The sequence below is a fragment of the Macaca mulatta genome, chromosome 15 (genome assembly GCF_049350105.2).
Source record: "Macaca mulatta isolate MMU2019108-1 chromosome 15, T2T-MMU8v2.0, whole genome shotgun sequence".
In the NCBI taxonomy this organism is placed as follows: Eukaryota; Metazoa; Chordata; class Mammalia; order Primates; family Cercopithecidae; genus Macaca; species Macaca mulatta.
This window is the reverse complement of record NC_133420.1, coordinates 116,758,588-116,776,612: the sequence shown is the minus strand read 5'-3', so window position 1 is coordinate 116,776,612 and position 18,025 is coordinate 116,758,588. Positions and strand designations below refer to the sequence as shown.

General features: G+C 38.8%; 1 protein-coding gene across 7 annotated transcripts in view; it reads right to left on the bottom strand.

Moving 5' to 3' along the window:
* Nucleotides 1–18,025, bottom strand: part of NAA35 (N-alpha-acetyltransferase 35, NatC auxiliary subunit) — a 91,234-nt gene that overhangs the window by 60,164 nt on the left and 13,045 nt on the right. For all 7 annotated transcript variants that reach the window (XM_077965350.1, XM_015117992.3, XM_015117989.3 and 4 more), the window contains 4 exon segments: nucleotides 9,956–9,989; nucleotides 7,701–7,815; nucleotides 6,759–6,833; nucleotides 4,439–4,606 (listed from right to left, as the gene is read on the bottom strand). In XM_077965350.1, coding sequence (XP_077821476.1) covers nucleotides 4,439–4,606; nucleotides 6,759–6,833; nucleotides 7,701–7,815; nucleotides 9,956–9,989 — 392 coding nt within the window.

Here is an 18,025-nt window from a genome sequence, read left to right as displayed (position 1 = left end):
TGCTAATGTACACTAGTAAAAACAGAAGTGTCAGCTTACTGCATTCCTTCCAACATTGAACATTTTCATTTTTAAAATTATATTCATGAAAATCAATCAGTTCTAGGAGCCGGGAAATCTGAGATCAAGAGGTGGGTGAGGTTAAAAAAAAAAAGAAAGAAAAAATCAAACTACTCATTTTAATTTGTATTTCCTGGATTACAGTGAAGCTAAATTTTAAAAGTGTTACAGCCATTTGATAACCTTCCTTCATAAAATAAGCAACCTATTTTATTGCCCATTTATTCAATTGGGGCTGAGTGTTATACTTTACTTGAATGTGACCATAATTCATAAAAATTATCTTATGTTTGTACCTTTTATTTTTCCTAAAAGTTTTTCTATCACTCTTGTCCTATTAGTCTCTTCCTTTAACATTTCTCCCATTTCCTAGTAAGACCTTCATCCAGAATATAAATGGATCTTCAATTACCAGCCAGGTGTGGTGGCTCACGGCTGTAATTCCAGCACTTTGGGAGGCTGGGGTGGGAAGATGACTTGAGCCCCAGGGTTTGAGACCAGCCTGGCCAATAAAGCAAATCCCAGTCTTTACAAAAAATTTAAAAATTAGCCACGTGTGGTGGAACACATCTGTAGTCTTAGCTACTCAGGAGGCTGAGGCAAAGTATTGCTGGAGCATAGGAATGAGGCTACCTGTGAGCTATGATCATGCCACTGCACTCCAGCCTGGGTAACAAAGTGGAATCCTCTAGAAATAAAATTCAATTATAATTTCTTGTTACTAAAAAACTTAGTTTCTTTAAAAACAAAATAATGCAGACACACCATAAAAATCCCAACAGTGCAAACAAGCGTATACCCCAGCCCTCAAGACCTATTATCCTCTTGTGTATGAAGATTTAGCTACCCATCTCCCTTTTTAAAACAGAAAAAAGTGGTAGCAAGCTATACACATGCTTTACTACACCTGACTTTTCTCACTTTAGAAATCTAATCTTATCTCTACACATAAATCAATCTCCTCCTCCATTTTAAAATCAGTAAAATACGCTTTTTTTCTTTTTTTTTTTTTTTTGGAGACAGAGTCTCACTCTGCACACAAACTGGAGTGCAGTGGCATAATCACAGCTCACTGCAGCCTTGACCTCCCCAGGCTCAGGCGATCCTCCAACCTCAGCTTCTCCAGTAGCTGAGACTACAGGCACACACCACCACACCCAGCTAATTTTTGCATTTTTTGTAGTGACACGGTCTCGATATGTTGCCTAGGCTGGCCTCGAACTCCCAGGCTCAAGTCATCTGCCTACCTTGTCCTTTCAAAGTGCTGGAATTATAGGCATGAGCCACCACACCAGCCAGCAGCAAAACACTTGATTGTATGAATGTAACATCTTTTAATTAGTCTCCTACTGATGGATATTGAGGTGGTTTCCAAACTAGTTACTACAAACAATTCTGTAAGTAATATCCTTGTACACAGGTCTTTGTGTACAAACACAAATATATTTGTAGGATGGAGTGCTAGAAGTGAAACTGCTGAGTCAAGACATGCATATTAGATTATGACAGATATCACCACATTGCTCTTTTTTAAAGTTGTAAGAGTTTACACTCCCACCAAAAACGTATGAGTCTTGCTTAGAGTAGGATGTCAAGTACTGACTGATCAATGTGGAAAATGTACTGGAATCAAAAAATACAAATTTTGCAACCATCACAGTAAACATTAGTCCAGGCAAGCACCGTCAATAGACGTTCAATCTAAGGGGAGAGATTTCAGTCAGCAGGATATTTTTATGGTCTTAAAGTGTATCCCAAGATTGCTTAAATACAAAGGGAAAAAACAGTAACCATATGGAAATAAGACAAAAGCTTTATGAACTGACCAAAATAATATCACCATTGAAGGGCAGACAGACTGTATACCTCCAGATGTGACATCCTGAAAAACACACATCACTTATGTTATATTCCACCCAAGACTGCACAATCTAAATTTAATCATTAGGAAAGAACAGATAAACCCAAGTGAGGCATAGCCTATTAAGAAATGAAAAGCAGGACAAGGTTGGGTTCACAAAAATATCAATGTCACCGGAAATAAAGAAAAGCTGAGGATCTCATGTAGCTTAAAGAATACTACAGAAATACGCAATTAAATGCAGGTCATAATTCTAGACTGGATCGGGGAAAAAACACTAAGGATTGGGTCAATTAACAAAAATGGAATCTGAATAGTGTATTGTTATTACGGATTTGTTGAAGTTGATAATTGTGCTGTGGTTCTGCAGGACAGTGCCCTTTTACTTTGGAGAAACACACTAAAGTGTCACGGGGAAGAAGGCTGTAATGGGCACAACTTACTAACAGGTCAGGAAAAGACATACATACATACATGAGAGAGAGAGTGAGCAGGAGCACATGCATAAGTGAAAAAAGCAAATGGGACAGTATGTTAACAGTAGCTGAATCTGCATACGAATTATATGTTCTTTGTGCTGGTTCCCATAATTGCTGTTAATCTGAAATTATTCCCCAATAAAAAGTTCTAAAAAAAGACTAAGAAGTGGGAAATAATGACCGCTCATATTCATTGACACACACACATACATACACACAGAGTATATGAGTGCCTGTTTTCCCATCTTCATCAATCTTATTATAAACAATTTCTAATCTTTGCCAACAATGGGTAAAAACATGGTATTTCAGTTTTAATTTGCATTAAAGTGAGATTAAGCATCTTACATTTAAAGGCCATTTTATTTTCTGTAAACTATCTTCTTTTAATTTTTTATACTGAACACATTTCAGCTTTCTGAAATTTTGATATGAAATGATAAAGTAACTTTCAAGGGTGCCAAGCAATTGTTCATGCACTGTTATTCAAGGAATCCTCTCTGCCCACTGATTCTGATGTCCTTTTAGTTGTACTTTGAAAATACTAGTATTTAAAATAATCTGCATTTCTCTAACTCAAACTAATCTTTTTAAAATTCTATCCAAATGAATAAAATTTTCCATAATGATACTCATATCAATACAATATGCAAATAACCAATGACTATACAAAAAGTGGACACTATTTCAAACAACTCACAAAGCCATATGGCCAGGAACGGTGGTTCACGCCTGTAATTTCAGAACTTTGGGAGGCTGAGGCAGGTGGATCACCTGAGCTCAGGAGCTTGAGATCAGCCTGGCCAACAGAGTGAAACCGGGTCTCTACTAAAATACAAAATTAGCCAGGCGTGGTGGTGCACACCTGTGATCCCAGCTACTTGAGAGGCTGAGGCACAAGAATAGCTTGAACTCAGGAGATGGAGGTTGCAGTGAGCTGAGATTGCCCCATTGTACTCCAGCCTGGGCAAAAGGACTGAAACCCCATCCCCTCCAAATAAAAAAAAAGCCACACCTTCAAATATTGACAAACACATTGAGTATACATTTAATTATTCTCACATACATAGTATAAACTGAGAAAAGTTTTACATACTATACACTGAACCATTGTTGGATCCTAAGAAATTTATTCTGGACCAGTAACAGCACTAAAAAGAAACATCGGTTTCAACAGAAGAATTTAAAATAGTTAGTTATCAATAATTTCAAATGCTATCACGTTTTCCCTTATACAATTCTTTTTTTTTTTTTGTAGTCCTAGGTTGAGATGCAATTCCCTGAAAATTATCAGCATCCGAAAGCTTATTTTTTACACTAAAGGGGAAAAAAATCTATCTCTAAAACTTAGACAAACCAAAGGAAAATGTCTATACCCTAAAATATTCATGTCTTTGTTCTCCTTAGCTCCCTTTTTGTATTATAATTTCTAACAGACTGGAGGACAAGGGCTGTCTCTTTCATTTTTCTCTGGGAATCCCCACAACCTCCAAAAACAGTAGTCTGCACATACGGATACTCAGTGAACGGTACTGACAGAAAGAACATATGCTAAGATGAAAGCCCTTTCTTGGATAGAACTGAATTACTTTACCCAATATATCTGTAAATGGCAACAGCATTACTTTTAAAAACTGTTTTTAAATATACATATAGACGAAAGTATGTATCACAAGATCATTTAAATACATCACAGTGAATAAGGTAGTCAATGAACTTCAGAAATTATTTTTTTTTTGGAGACAGTCTCGTTCTGTTGCCCAGGCTGGAGTGCAGTGGCACAATCTCAGCTCACTGCAACCTCTGCCTCCTGGGTTCAAGCAACTCTCATGCCTCCTAAGTAGCTGGGATTACAGGTGCATGCCACCACATCTGGCTATTTTGTGTATTAGTAGAAACAGGGTTTCACCATGTTGGCCAGGCTGGTCTCAAACTCCTGACCTCAGGTGACCTGCCCACCTTGGCCTCTCAAACTGCTGGGATTACAGGCATGAGCCACCACACCTGGCCAAGGAATTCTTACATTACAAAATCTTACCTCTTCAAAAACAGCAGCTTTATTTACTTTTTCCCTTGCAATGTCACAGATTTTCAAGATTCCCAGAGCAAAAGCCTTCATAGCAGGATCTTCTATAAAGTCTGGATTATGAATGTAAAGGCACGTAAATACTGTCTGTGCCAACGAATGGCCTTCTAACCATGTTATCTATAAAGAAACAAAAGAGTATATATTTAAGGTGATAAAATTGAGTCTGCAAAGTCTAAATTGATCCTAGAGTCAAAGGCCAGAAGCACCATAGACCCAGATAAGATTAATCACAAGACTTAAAAAAAAGACAAGTTAGAATTCCTTTCATTGACTAACATTTTTCAAGCATCTATGGGAATCACTGTCGTATGTACATCAGTTTGCAACATATTAGAGATTAATGAAATTAAGACTGCCTCTTTATGTAGCATCCAAAAGAAACAAGGTCCACAATGTAGTCAATAAAAAAATCCATAAACTGGAAAATTCACAATTGTAGAACTAACCAGATCCTTAGACACTCATCGAACTTTATAATCCTTACCACCACAACCCAGCCAACACCATATCTCACCTAGATTATCGGAAGAAACTAGAAACTAGACAGGTTTTCCTGCCTCCCATCTCCAATTTAATACCCCCAAGTAGAGATCTTTCTAAAACACTAAGAGAATCATTTTATACTATTTTACTGAGTGACCACTATATGTCTGGCACCATGTACTAGAGGTTGGGAATACCAACAACAGGCAAAATTGGGTAAGTACCGTGTCCCAAATATTATGCTAGGTTATTTTCAAATATCTCTCATTTTTTCCTAACACTTTGAGAAAGGTGGTATTTTTCTCCTTTTACATGTAAAGAAACAGAGTAAGAGTTTAAATCATTTGCCCAAGTTTATAGTTATTTTTACACTAAAGCCCAAGAATTCTGCAACAGAGTAAGACATATGCTACTGCATTGCAAAATGACAAATGTTTGTGGAAAACTTGTAATTAAGGTGTGTATTTGGTATTAACTACTGTGCAGAAGAGAGACTTTCCAGACTAAAAACCATCTGCCTTTTAAAGTCCAAATTTTTAAATACAGTCCCAAGAGTCTCACAGAATAGTTCCTCAACTTTGGCAAAAATACTCCTTCTGTTTACCTTTCCCTCCTTCTCCACCACTCTCCACTTATCCCACACTCCTCCTACTTGGCTCCCTGCCAGACTTCAGCCTTAAGCAGCTATCTATGATTTTCCAAAATGAACATTTTCACATTGCCATGCCCATGCAATATACCTCTTGGCCTACTAAACCATGAATCTTCCTGTCATATACCTACCATTCTTTAGTACCTCATACCAATATTACTTCCTTTCTACAGCCTTTCTTACTCTCCCAGACATAATTAACTCCTCCTCTCTGTTCCCACAGCACCATTATAAAAGCATTTTCATGTTGTCAGAATTGTTTATTCACGTCTGTTCCCAGCAATCCTTTGACTCTTTTCTTTACTCCACCCACTAGGACTGTAAACTGCTAAAAGGTAATAAAGAAATCTTTGAGGGGGTAAAGAGACAGCTTTGGAAGATGAAGGATCAGGATTAAGATTCTGGCAAGGGCCCTCCCAAGCAACATAACCATAGACAGTAAGATAGTACGGATACCTAATAAAGCTCATGTAAAACGTAAGTGAAAACTGTACATATAAAACACCTAATACAACTACACACACTGGCAATCAATCAATAAACGCTGAATGAACAAATGAATAAATTTTACGTATTTCTAAGGACAATGATTTAATGTCAATTTAAAAGAAAGGGATGGTCAGAAAGCAGGGGGGAGAGGAAAGCAGTACAAATGAGAATTTCTCCACACACGATACTTTCCAGGGAAAACATAATTCAGCATATACAAATCACTAAAAAATTTTCTTCCCAGGAGATGGCCAGTTTACCACAATTTATCCTAGATTAGAAAAAAATCTCTCCAAAGCCATTGTCTAGCTCTCTTTTGTTTCGATTCCACGCTTATTTATGAAACCTTCCAATTACAGACTTATTGCTTGAGTAACTTGAGAACGAAAAGGGTATTATGAACAATGGCTACAATACTATCTTCACTGAAAAGAAAATATCCCTTCACCCAGAAAATTAAAATGTAAAATCAAGTAGATGACAAGATGAAATCCTATTACCAGGCCTGCCAATCTTATGCACATCTTTACTAGGCCAAGTATTACATTTATTTCATACTCAACATTAGTGTATAGGCTTTTAAATCACAAGATTCAGGTAAATCACAGTTTTTAAATTAACCAATAGTCTTAATTCCATTCTTACCAAACAGCAAAAACATGTATCCATAATCCCTATCAGTTCAGGCAAGGTGAGATCTTTAATTTTAATAGTGCCATCCTAAAAAGGAGGAAGAATGTGACATATAAGCAGAAATTTTTTTAAACATGGTTACTATGTATAGTAGCATTCTGGATTTCTAACATTCAATATTTAAAAACAGCAATTCTAAGAAAATGCTATCTATCATCTGATAAAACTATCACACCAAATTAACTCTGTATTCTTAAAAACTATCATCTTATAAATTTTATTTTTAATTGACATAGTAAAAACAATATATCTTAGGTCTTCAATAAGAAAAATCTAAACAATAAAGGCCTTTATATAAAATGAAAAGCCAAATCAACAAGTATTTTAAAAGCAGTTCAAACCAGCTTTAAGTATTAATATAAATCATTTTAATGACCTAAAACTACTTAGAAAGAAAACTAAAGATTTTTTAAAACACTTAAGTTAGTTAACTATATTACTTGCAAATTTTGTTTACAATATTCATTTGCTCAGCAAACCTTTCTTTATAAAATATGTAAAATCAAACTCTCTTGCAAGTATAAATGAATTTCTAAAGCAACTTTAAATTCACTACCACAAGTATTGTACTTGTGCAAATTTACTTTTATGTATTAACATATTAATACACAAAATTTAACCCCCAAGCCAATTTTCCTATTTGAATAGAGTGAAATGCTTTCAAAAATTAATTTTAAAAGTACACAAATGCACAAATTTAGAGCAAGATTTTAATGAAGACCTTAATTTTCAGATTTTAACATATAAAGGTTGTAACTAATTCTTGTTTATATACTTGAGCTGCTTTGAAGGAAACAGACTTTAATACAACGTTTCATTTCATTATTAAGCACAATGTTTTAACATAAAATAACAAAAGATAAAAGGAAACACAAAAAGTACAATGGTGACTACCTTGATAGCTTGTTCAAAATTGAGAACTTTTCGATTAACTTGGTTTCCAATCATGCCAGCATCCATCTTGGGATCCATCATTTCAATAGCAGACATGGCTTCAAAAAGACCAAATCTGCAAATAAAAAAATTAAGTCCACAGATTGTTTTTGAGCCAGTAAGCTTATTCATATTTTCACAATGGTATAAAATTATACTACTTTTAATAACTATTCTATGTATTCAGTCTTCTCAACTTGCTAACACTTCTACTTCAATTAACTGTCGATTGATACAAAAATTATTCCATGTACTTGCCACTCAAATGATTTTACACACACTGTGAGGAAGAAAAAGATTTCTGCCGGGCGTGGTGGCTCACACCTGTAATCCCAACACTTTGGGAGGCCGAGGCGGGTGGATCACCTGAGGTTGGGAGTTCAAACCAGCCTGACCAACATGGAGAAACCCTGTTACAAAACAGCTGGGCATGGTGGTGCATGCCTGTAATCGCAGCTACTTGGGAGGCTGAGGCAGGAGAATCGCTTGAACCCGGGAGGCAGAGGTTGCGGTGGGCTGAGATCGCACCGCTGCACTCCAGCCTGGGCAACAAGAGCAAAACTCCATCTCAAAACAAAACAAAACAAAACAACAACAAAAAAAAGAAATATTTAAGATTTCTGTGGTCTCACACTAGACCTAATAAAGAATTCTCGGGGTGGGGCCCAGCAATCTATGCTTTAGTAAGCCCTCCAGATGATTCTGTCGCACGCTCAAATCTGAGAAGAACTGAATTTCAGATTCTACTTTCCCTTCCCCACAACCACAATGTCCAATCTTGTCTACTTACTAATTAAAAGTTTCACATTCCTAACCCTGAAAATTGAGCCTGGCCATGGCAGTATAGGAACTGGGGCTATATATAGGCATATAAACATGAACAAGTATTTCCATTTATTTTGTTTTTCCAAGGTGCTATGGTTTGAATGTGGTTTGCCTCCACCAAAATTCATGTTAAAACTTGATCCCCAATGTGGCAGTGTTGGGAGGTGAGGCCTAGTGGGAAGTGTCTTGGGCATGGAGGAGAATCCCCATGAATAGATTAAAGCCCTCTGAGGGAGGTGAGTTCTTGCTCTCCCAGGAATGAATTACAGTTGACCCTTTCACAACATGTGTTTGGACTGCATGAGTCCACTTAGACAAAGGTTTTCTTGCACCTGTGCCACCAGAGACTGCAAGACTAACTTCCTCTTCCTTCCTCAGTCTGCTCAACACAAATATGACAAACATGAAAACCTTTATGATGATCCACTTAATGAACAGTAAGTATATTTTCTCTTCCTTATAATTTTCTTCATAACATTTTCTTTTCCCTAGTTTATTGTAAGAATATAGTATATGGCACATATGACACACAAAATATGTGTTAATCAACTGTTTATGTTATTGGTAAGACTTCCAGTCAATGACAGACTACCAGTAGTTAAGATTTTGGCGGAGTCAAAGGTTTTATGTGGATTTTTTACTGTAAGGGGGTGGGTCGGCACCCCAATCCCCAAGTTGTTCAAGGGTCAACAATACCATCCAAGAGGGTGGGTTGTTTTAAAGACTCTGACTTCCTCGGTTTCTCTTTCTTGCATCCTCCCCTGCCATGTGATCTCCTCGCACCACATGCCACTCCCTGCTGCTCCCCTTCTGCTTTCCACCATGAGTTGAAGCACCCTAAAGCTCTCACTAGATGCAGTTGCCCAATCTTAACCTTCCAGTCATCAAATAAACCTCTTTATAAACTCCCCAGTCTCAGGTATTCAGCTACAGCAACACTAAACTGACTAAGACACAGGGATTGTGTCAAATAAACCTCTTTATAAACTCCCCAGTTTCAGGTATTTAGCTATAGCAACACTAAACTGACTAAGACACAGGGATTCTCATTTACTTTTATCTAGGCACTTAGTCACCCAATTTCTGGTTATCAACCAACCTATCACATATGACATACAACTGATACCTTTTCTTCAAGAAATTCCACATTCATTACATCTGCTCTCCAGGAAAGGACCATAAGTTACAGTTTCCCTAGGTATAACCATTTCACATCACAACTAGGGTTAGCTGCCCCAAAATAGCTCATCACAGTTAAAAATATATTTATAATTAGTTTTATTTTCATAATTTTGAAATGTAAACTTACTCAAACTTCAGGGAATATTACTCCACATGAGAAAAAAAAAAGACTGAAATATTACACTACACCATTTTCAAAGAATACTTACAGCTTATCATGAAGTAGTTCTCCCAACTTTAATTCTAAAAAAAAAAAAGGAAAATCCTTTTAATTCTAAGAAAAAAAAGACATTAGCACCTGAAAAAAAATGTGCTTGTATTACTTTAAAATTCATTTTCTAAGAAATACTTACTTCTACTCCATTACTAATATAATGCATTCTATGTTGCGGGAAGTCAGGGACCCTGAACGGAGGGACCAGCTGAAGCCATGGCAGAAGAACATAAATTGTGAAGATTTCATGCACATTCATTAAGTTCCCCAAATTAATACTTTTATAATTTCTTATGCCTGTCTTTACTGCAATCTCTGAACATAAACTGTGAAGATTTCATGGACATTTACCACTTTCCCAACAATACTCTTGTGATTTCCTATGCCTGTCTTGTCTTTAGTCTCTTAATCCCGTCATCTTTGTAAGGTGAGGATGAATGTCGCCTCAGGACCCTGTGATGATTGTGTTAACTGCACAAATTGTTTAAACAATATGAAATCTGGGCACCCTGAAAAAAAGAACAGGATAACAGTGATGCTGAGGGAACAAGGGAGATAACCATTAGGTCTGGCTGCCTGAGAGCCGGGCAGAACAGAGTCATATTTCTCTTCTTTCAAAAGCAAACAGGAGAAATATCGCTGAATTATTTTTCTCAGCAAGGAACAGCCCTGAGAAAGAGAATGTGTGCCTTGGGGGAGGTCTCTAAAATGGCTGCTCTAGGGACATCTGTCTTTTACAGTTGTAGATAAGGGATGAAGTAAGTCCCAGTCTACCATAGTGCTCCCAGGCTTATTAGGACGAGGAAATTCCCACCTAATAAATTTTGGTCAGACTGGTTGTCTGCTCTCAAATGCTGTCTCCTGATAAGATGTTATCAACGACAATGCGTGCCAAAACTTCATTAGCAGTTTTAATTTCGCCCCAGTCCTGCTATCTCGCCCTGCCTCCATTTGCCTTGTGATATTTTATTGCCTTGCGAAACATGTGATTTCTGTGACCCACATCCCATTCGTACACTCTCTCCCCTTTTGCAAATCACTAATAAAAACTTGCTGGTTTTGCGGTTTGGGGTGCACCACAGAATCTGCCGACATGTGATGTCTCCCCCGGACACCCAGCTTTAAAATTTCTCTCTTTTGTACTCTTTCCTTTTATTTCTCAGACTGGCAAACACTTAGGGAAAATAGAAAAGGACTCACATCAAATTATTAGGGGCAGGTTCCCCCAATAATTCTGTACAGTGAGTACTTATGTAAATACAAAAGAATACTATAAATCAAGTGGTTTAAGAAAAAAAATAATACTTTTGAGAATAAGTGACCCATCACAGGCCATAATATTCCAATCAGAATTACCAACCCCATTTTTAAAAATCACTAGTATACTTCCCCAAGTAAACTTTTACATAGAACTGACTGCTACTTCTCAAGTTTTTAAACCATGTTACCATAATCTAATTTCTGTTCCAGTAACAGTGTCAAAACCATTTTTTAAAATCCTATTGTATTTAAATTATATAGAAAACACTTGAGTAAACAGGTAATCAAAACAGTGTTCAATCACTATAAAGCACTGGTCCTCAACCTCGGCTGCATATTAGAGTCAACTGAGAAACTTTTGAAATCCCAAAGTCCAAGCAGCATCCCAAACCAATGAAATCTAGAGTTGGGAACCAATGAAATCTAGAGCTGGGAACTATACACTGGTTTTAGAGCACTCCAGATGATTTTAATACGCAGGTAAGTCAGAAATCACTGCTATAACATGCTAAGTAAATTAAATATTGATGGCGGCCAGGCACAGTGGCTCACACCTGTAATCGCAGCACTTTGGGGGGCCAAGGTGGGTGGCTCATGAGGTCAGGAGATCGAGATCATCCTGACTAACACGGTGAAACCCTGTCTCTACTAAAAATACAAAAAAATTAGCCCGGCGTGGTGGCGGGCGCCTGTAGTCCCAGCTACTCAGGAGGCTGAGGCAGCAGAATGGCGTGAACCCAGGAGGCAGAGCTTGCAGTGAGCCGAGATCGCGCTACTACTGCACTCCGGCCTGCGCAACAGAGCAAGACTCCGTCTGGGGAAAAAAAAAAATTTATGGCTAAATCCTGTGGAAGGTGTAAGCAGTTTTCTGAACTGTAGCCAATCTTCCTTAGCCAACTGTAAGTTAAATAACATTAATTTTTAACAGTTCCAGGTACTGAAACAGATAAGAATCATGTATAAAAATATAACAATAAGGCTGAGGCTAGTGGATTACTTGAGGTCAGGAGTTTGAGATCAGCATGGCCAACATAGTGAAACCCCATCTCTACTAAAAATACAAAAATAGCCAGGTGTGGTGGTGGGTGCCTGTAATCCCAGCTACTTGGGAGGCTGAGGCAGGAGAATCACTTAAACCCAGAAGGCGGAGGTTGCAGTGAGCCGAGATTGTGCCACTGCACTCCAACATGGGTGACAGAGGAAGACTCCATCTCAAACAAAACAAAACAAAACAACAAAACATAGAAAACATACTAGTAATCCAGCAATTCTCAAAGAGTGATCTGGGAACCCAGGAGCCTGCAATGTTAAAATTACTTTGATAAGCATACGAAAACATTCATTGTCTTTTTTTATTGTGTTGACACCTGTACTAATGATGCAAAAACGACGACAGGAAGGCAAAAAGGCACTGGAGGGCAAAACTGCTGCAGCTTCAGCACAAATCAAGACAGCGGCCCCAAGCTAAATTAATCATGTACTCTGCACTTCCAGGCACTTATGGCTAAAAAAAGGCAAAAATTTTCTTCAATCTAAGAATGCCCTTGATGATCACTATTCATTAGGAAAGTGCAAATTAAAATTACAATGACACCGCCTTACACACATTAGGATGGCTACTACAAAAAAAAAAACCCTGCAGAAAATAAGTGTTATAAGGATGTGTAGAAACTGAAACCCTTGTGTACTGCTGGCAGGTCTGTAAAATGGTTGAGACACTGTGGAAAACAGTATAGCAGTTCCTTAAAAAATTAAAAACAGGACAGATGCAGTGGCTCACACCCATAATCCCAGCACTGTGGGAGGCCAAGGCGGGAGGACTGCCTAAGCCCGCGAGTTCAAGACCAGCCTGATCAACACAGTGAGACCCTATATCTACAAAATATCTTTTAAAATTAGCCAGGCATGGTGGTGCACACCTGTAGTCCTAGCTACTGGGTAGGCTGAGGTGGGAGGATTGCTTGAACCCTGTAGTTTAAGGTAATAGAAAGCCACAACAGAACCACTGAACTCCAGCCTGGGTAACAGAGCAAGACCCTGTCTCTAAAAAAAAAAAAAAAAAAAAAGGAAAAGAAAAAAAAAATTTAAACAAAATTACCATATGATCCAGCCAATTCAAATTCTGAGCATATACCCAGAAAGACTGAAAACAGAGCCTCAAAGAGGTACTTGTATGCTCATGTTCACAGCAGCTTTATTCACAAGCACTAAAACATGGGAAACAACCCAAGTGCCCACTGACAGATGAATGATAAGCCATGGCATACACATACAATGGAATATTACTCAGTCTTAAAAAAGAAGGAACTTCTGACATGCTACGACATAGACTAACCTCGAGGACATTATGCTAAGTGAAAAAAGCCAGGCACAAAAAGACAAATACTGTATGAGTTCACTTAAATGAAATACTTAAAGTAGTCAAAAATAATACTATAGGGCCAGGCGTGCTAGCTCATGCCTGTAATCCCAGCATTTTGGAAGGCCAAGGCAGGCAGATCACCTGAGGTCAGGAGTTCAAGACCAGCCTGCCCAACGTAGTGAAACCCCATCTCTACCAAAAAAATACAAAAATTAGTCAGGCATAGTGGTGGGTGCCTGTAGTCCCAGCTACTTGGGAGGCTGAGGTGGAAGAATCACTTGAACCAGGAGGCGGAGGTTGCAGTGAGCTGAGATTATGCCATTGCACTCCACCCTGGGCAACAGGGTGAAATTCTGTCTCAAAAAAAGAAAACAAGTCATAGTGTAGACTGCTGGTTGCCAGAGAATGGGGAGAGGAATGATGAAGACTTACTATTTGTTTAATGGATAGAGAATTTTAGCTTCACAAGATAAGAGTCCTGGATATGAATGGTGGTGATGTTAGCAAGACAAATGTATTAAATACCACTGAACTGTACATTTAAAAATGGTTAAGCTGGTTAAAAAAAAAAATTTCTCTTGAGACAGGTCTCACTCTGTTGCCCAGGCTGGAGAGCAGTGATGCTATCACAGCTCATTGCAGCCTTGACCTCCCAGGCTCAGGTGATCCTCCCACCTCAGCCTCCTGGGTAACTGGGACGACAGGTGCAAACCACCATGACCGGCTAATTTTTTGTATTTTCTTACAGAGACGGGGTTTCGTCATGTTGCTCTGGTTGGTCTCAAACTTCTGAGCTCTAGTGATCTGCCGCCTTGGCCTCCCAAAGTGCTGGGATCACGGGCATGAGCCATCACGCCTGGCCTAAGATTGTAAATATTATGTTGTTTATTTTAACACAATAAAAAAGCTGGGGAAAATAAAAGAACAACCATGATAAAGCAGTAAACATTATTGCTCTCAAGGCCAGGGTGCGGTAACTGAGGTACCTATAGAGCAAAATGTATTCACTTTTAGTTCTTGCTTTCTTAAATTTTGCACCGTAAGGTACCTCACTCACTTCACCCTAGCACCAGCCCTGATTAATTTTACTCAGTTTCAACTTTGTATAAGTTGTTAAATATTCTACTTGAAAAAATGGGAAGCAGACAAACACTTCTGCTGCCTATCAAAGAAAGACAGTTGTCTTGGGGAACAAAAACATTTGCACCGCTAGGCACAGTGGCTCACACCTATAATCCCAACACTTTGGGAAGCCGAGGCAGGTGGATTACTGGAGGTCAGGAGTTCAAGACCAGCCTGGCCAACATGGTGAAACCCCGTCTCGACTAAAAATACAAAATTAGCTTGGGATGGTGGCATGCGCCTGTAATCCCAGCTACTCAGGGGGTTGAGGCAGGAGAATTGTTTGAACCCAGGAGGTGAAAGTTGCGGTGAGCTGAGATCGCGCCATTGCACTCCAGTCTGGGCATAAAGAGCAAAACTTCATATCAAAAAACAAAAACAAAAACAAAAACACTTGCACAATTATTACAGAACACTACTTTTACCTGAAAAAACAAAAACAATCAACAGACTATGTTATTCAGACTTGAGAATGTGGCATTTTTTAAAAAAATAAATGAATCTGTCACTTCAAGAAAAACTGACGATATTTGTTGCCAATAATAAAATTTGAGCTTTCAAGCAGAAACTAAAATTTTGGAAAATATGTATCTGCCACTGTAAGTCTAACAATTTCCCAAAACTTAGAAGAGCTTTCTATATTAGTAGTGATAACAACAAATGTGCTTATTAATATTGTATAATGAAATGTGTTAACAATTGGAAGATCTAGCCAAGCGCGGTGGCTCACGCCTGCAATCCCAGCACTTTGGGAGGCCGAGGCAGGCGAATCACTTGAGGTCAGGAGATCCAGACCAGCCTGGCCAACATGGCGAAACCCCGTCTCTAGTAAAAATACAAAAATTAGCCAGGCGTGGTGGTGCACACCTGTAATCCCAGCTACTCTATTCAGGAGGCTAAGACAGGAGAATCCCTTGAACCCGGAGGCAGAGGTGACAGTCAGCAAAGATCGCACCACTGGACTCCAGACTGGGTGACAGAGCAGGACTATGCCTCAAAAACAAAAAATCTGGAAGATCTGCATAACTTATTGAAACAGTATTTTCCAAATGGCAATGCATGTTACAAAATCAGGCATGGATTAAAAAGCCACTCAAAGTTCAAGAAAGAGCAATGAATTTTAATGTAACAGAGCATAAAGAGTCCATTGATAGGGTTTCAGATTCCAGACTGCAACTAACCTTTAAGAAATGACCACCTGTCAAGTTTCTGGAGTATCAAAGAGGAATATCCAAAATTATCTGAAGATTCCTCCATTTTTCAACTACATATTTGGTGAGGCCAGATTTATGTCAGCTACTTCAACCAAAACAACATGTGGCAACAGACTGAATTATAGAAGCAAATATGAGAATTCAGCTGCCCTCTGTTATGCCAGACATTAAAGTGATTTGCAAAAATGTCAAACTCTACTTTTCCATATTATTTTTTGTTTTGGAAAATACAATTATTTCTCAATAAAAAAATACGTTATTTATGTTAACATGCAATGGGTTGTTTTCTTGTTTTTTTGTTTTGAGATGGTGTCTCACTCTGTTGCCCCAGCTGGAGTGCAGTGGAGTTCACTGCAACCTCCACCTCCCGGGTTCAAGCAATTTTCTTGCATCAGCCTCCCGAGTAGCTGGTACTATAGGTGCACACTGCCACACCCGGCTAATATTTTTGTATTTCAGTAGAGGTGGGGTTTCACTGTGTTGCCAGACTGGTCTTGAAGCTGACCTCCAGTAATCCACCCACCTCGGCCTCCCAAAGTGCTAGGATTGCAGGCGTGAGCCACCATGCCCAGCCCATCATCGTTTTTAAATGGATATTTTTTAAATGTCTCAGTTTTAAATTCTAATAATCATATATATATATAAAACACACACATAGACTGTAATTTTTGAAAGTATAATGGGGTCCTAAGACCAAAAAGTTTGGAAACTGCTATAATAATGTATCATGTATTTAGGGTAAATATGGGTACCAAATAGCTTCATCAAACTTAAAAACACCCCACAGATCTAGAAGCAAGTCAATCACTCTTGGCCTTGGTTTCCTCATCTGTAAAATGAAAGGTCAGACCAGATGACTCGTAAGATTCCTCAGAACTTCAGTAATCAGGGGTGCAGTGGCTTACACCTGTAATTCCAGCACTTTGGGAGGCCAAGGCGGGTGGATCACCTGAGGTCAGGAGTTCGAGAACAGCCTGGCCAAAATGGTGAAACCCTGTCTCTACTAAAAATACAAAATTAGCCGGGTACGGTGGCACATGCTTGTAATCCCAACTACTTGGGAGGCTGAGGCATGAGAATTGCTTGGACCCGGGAGGCGGAGGTTACAGTGAGCTGAGACTGTGCCACTGCTCTCCAGCCTGAGCAAAAAGAGCAAAACTCCATCTCTAAAAAGAAGAACTTCAGTAATCGTATCTCTCACTATTAAACTTTATAGACAGTAAACTTAAGAATTTACTCACGAAGCACAGTACAAGCACCCCCCTGCATGATCAATGACTGAACACAGAATCATGATCTTGTATAGCACTACAGAATTGAGTAAATTGGGCCTTATCCAACCAAGCAGCATTTCTCAAAAAATTTAATGAGAAGGATAATGTTTCAAATTATCATTAGCCATCAGAGCAATAACATCATCACACATCATTTAGCCTCTGAAAAACTCCACCGTATACTAATAAGAGAGTAACAGTCAAAAAGGCAAGTACCTTTTTAGTATTACCACCAAACTGTTTCAACTCTGCATATCCTGCAAAACAGTCTTGGGGATCCCAGCAATTCCAGATGACACCAAACTACTAAAGTAAGGGTAACATGATAAACTGTTTTGTTTTTTTTAAAGTTACTTCTACTTTTAAGTTAAAGCCTTAAGAAGGCTCAATAGTATACAGCTTACACCACTCAGAGCAAAGGGAAATATCTGATATGAGGAAAACTGGACTCAAGCCATAGATGTAATGATTCAAAATTTAAAACATCGCAGGAGAAAAGAAAAGTGCAATGAAAGATCTGGAAGATGAAGTTGAGGAAAAAGACATTAAAAAACAGGGAAAAAAGGGGTTGGGCACAGTGGCTCACACCTGTAATTCCAGCACTTTGGGAGGCCAAGGCGGGTGGATCACAAGGTCAAGAGTTTGAGACCAGCCTAGCCAACACTGAAACCCCGTCTCTACCAAAAATACAAAAATTAGCTGGGCATAGTGGTGGGCGCCTGTAGTCCCAGCTACTCTGGAGGCCAAGGCAGGAGAATTGCTTGAACCCGGGAGGTGGAGGTTGCAGTGAGCCGAGATTATGCCATTGCACTCCAGCCTGGGCGACAGAGCGA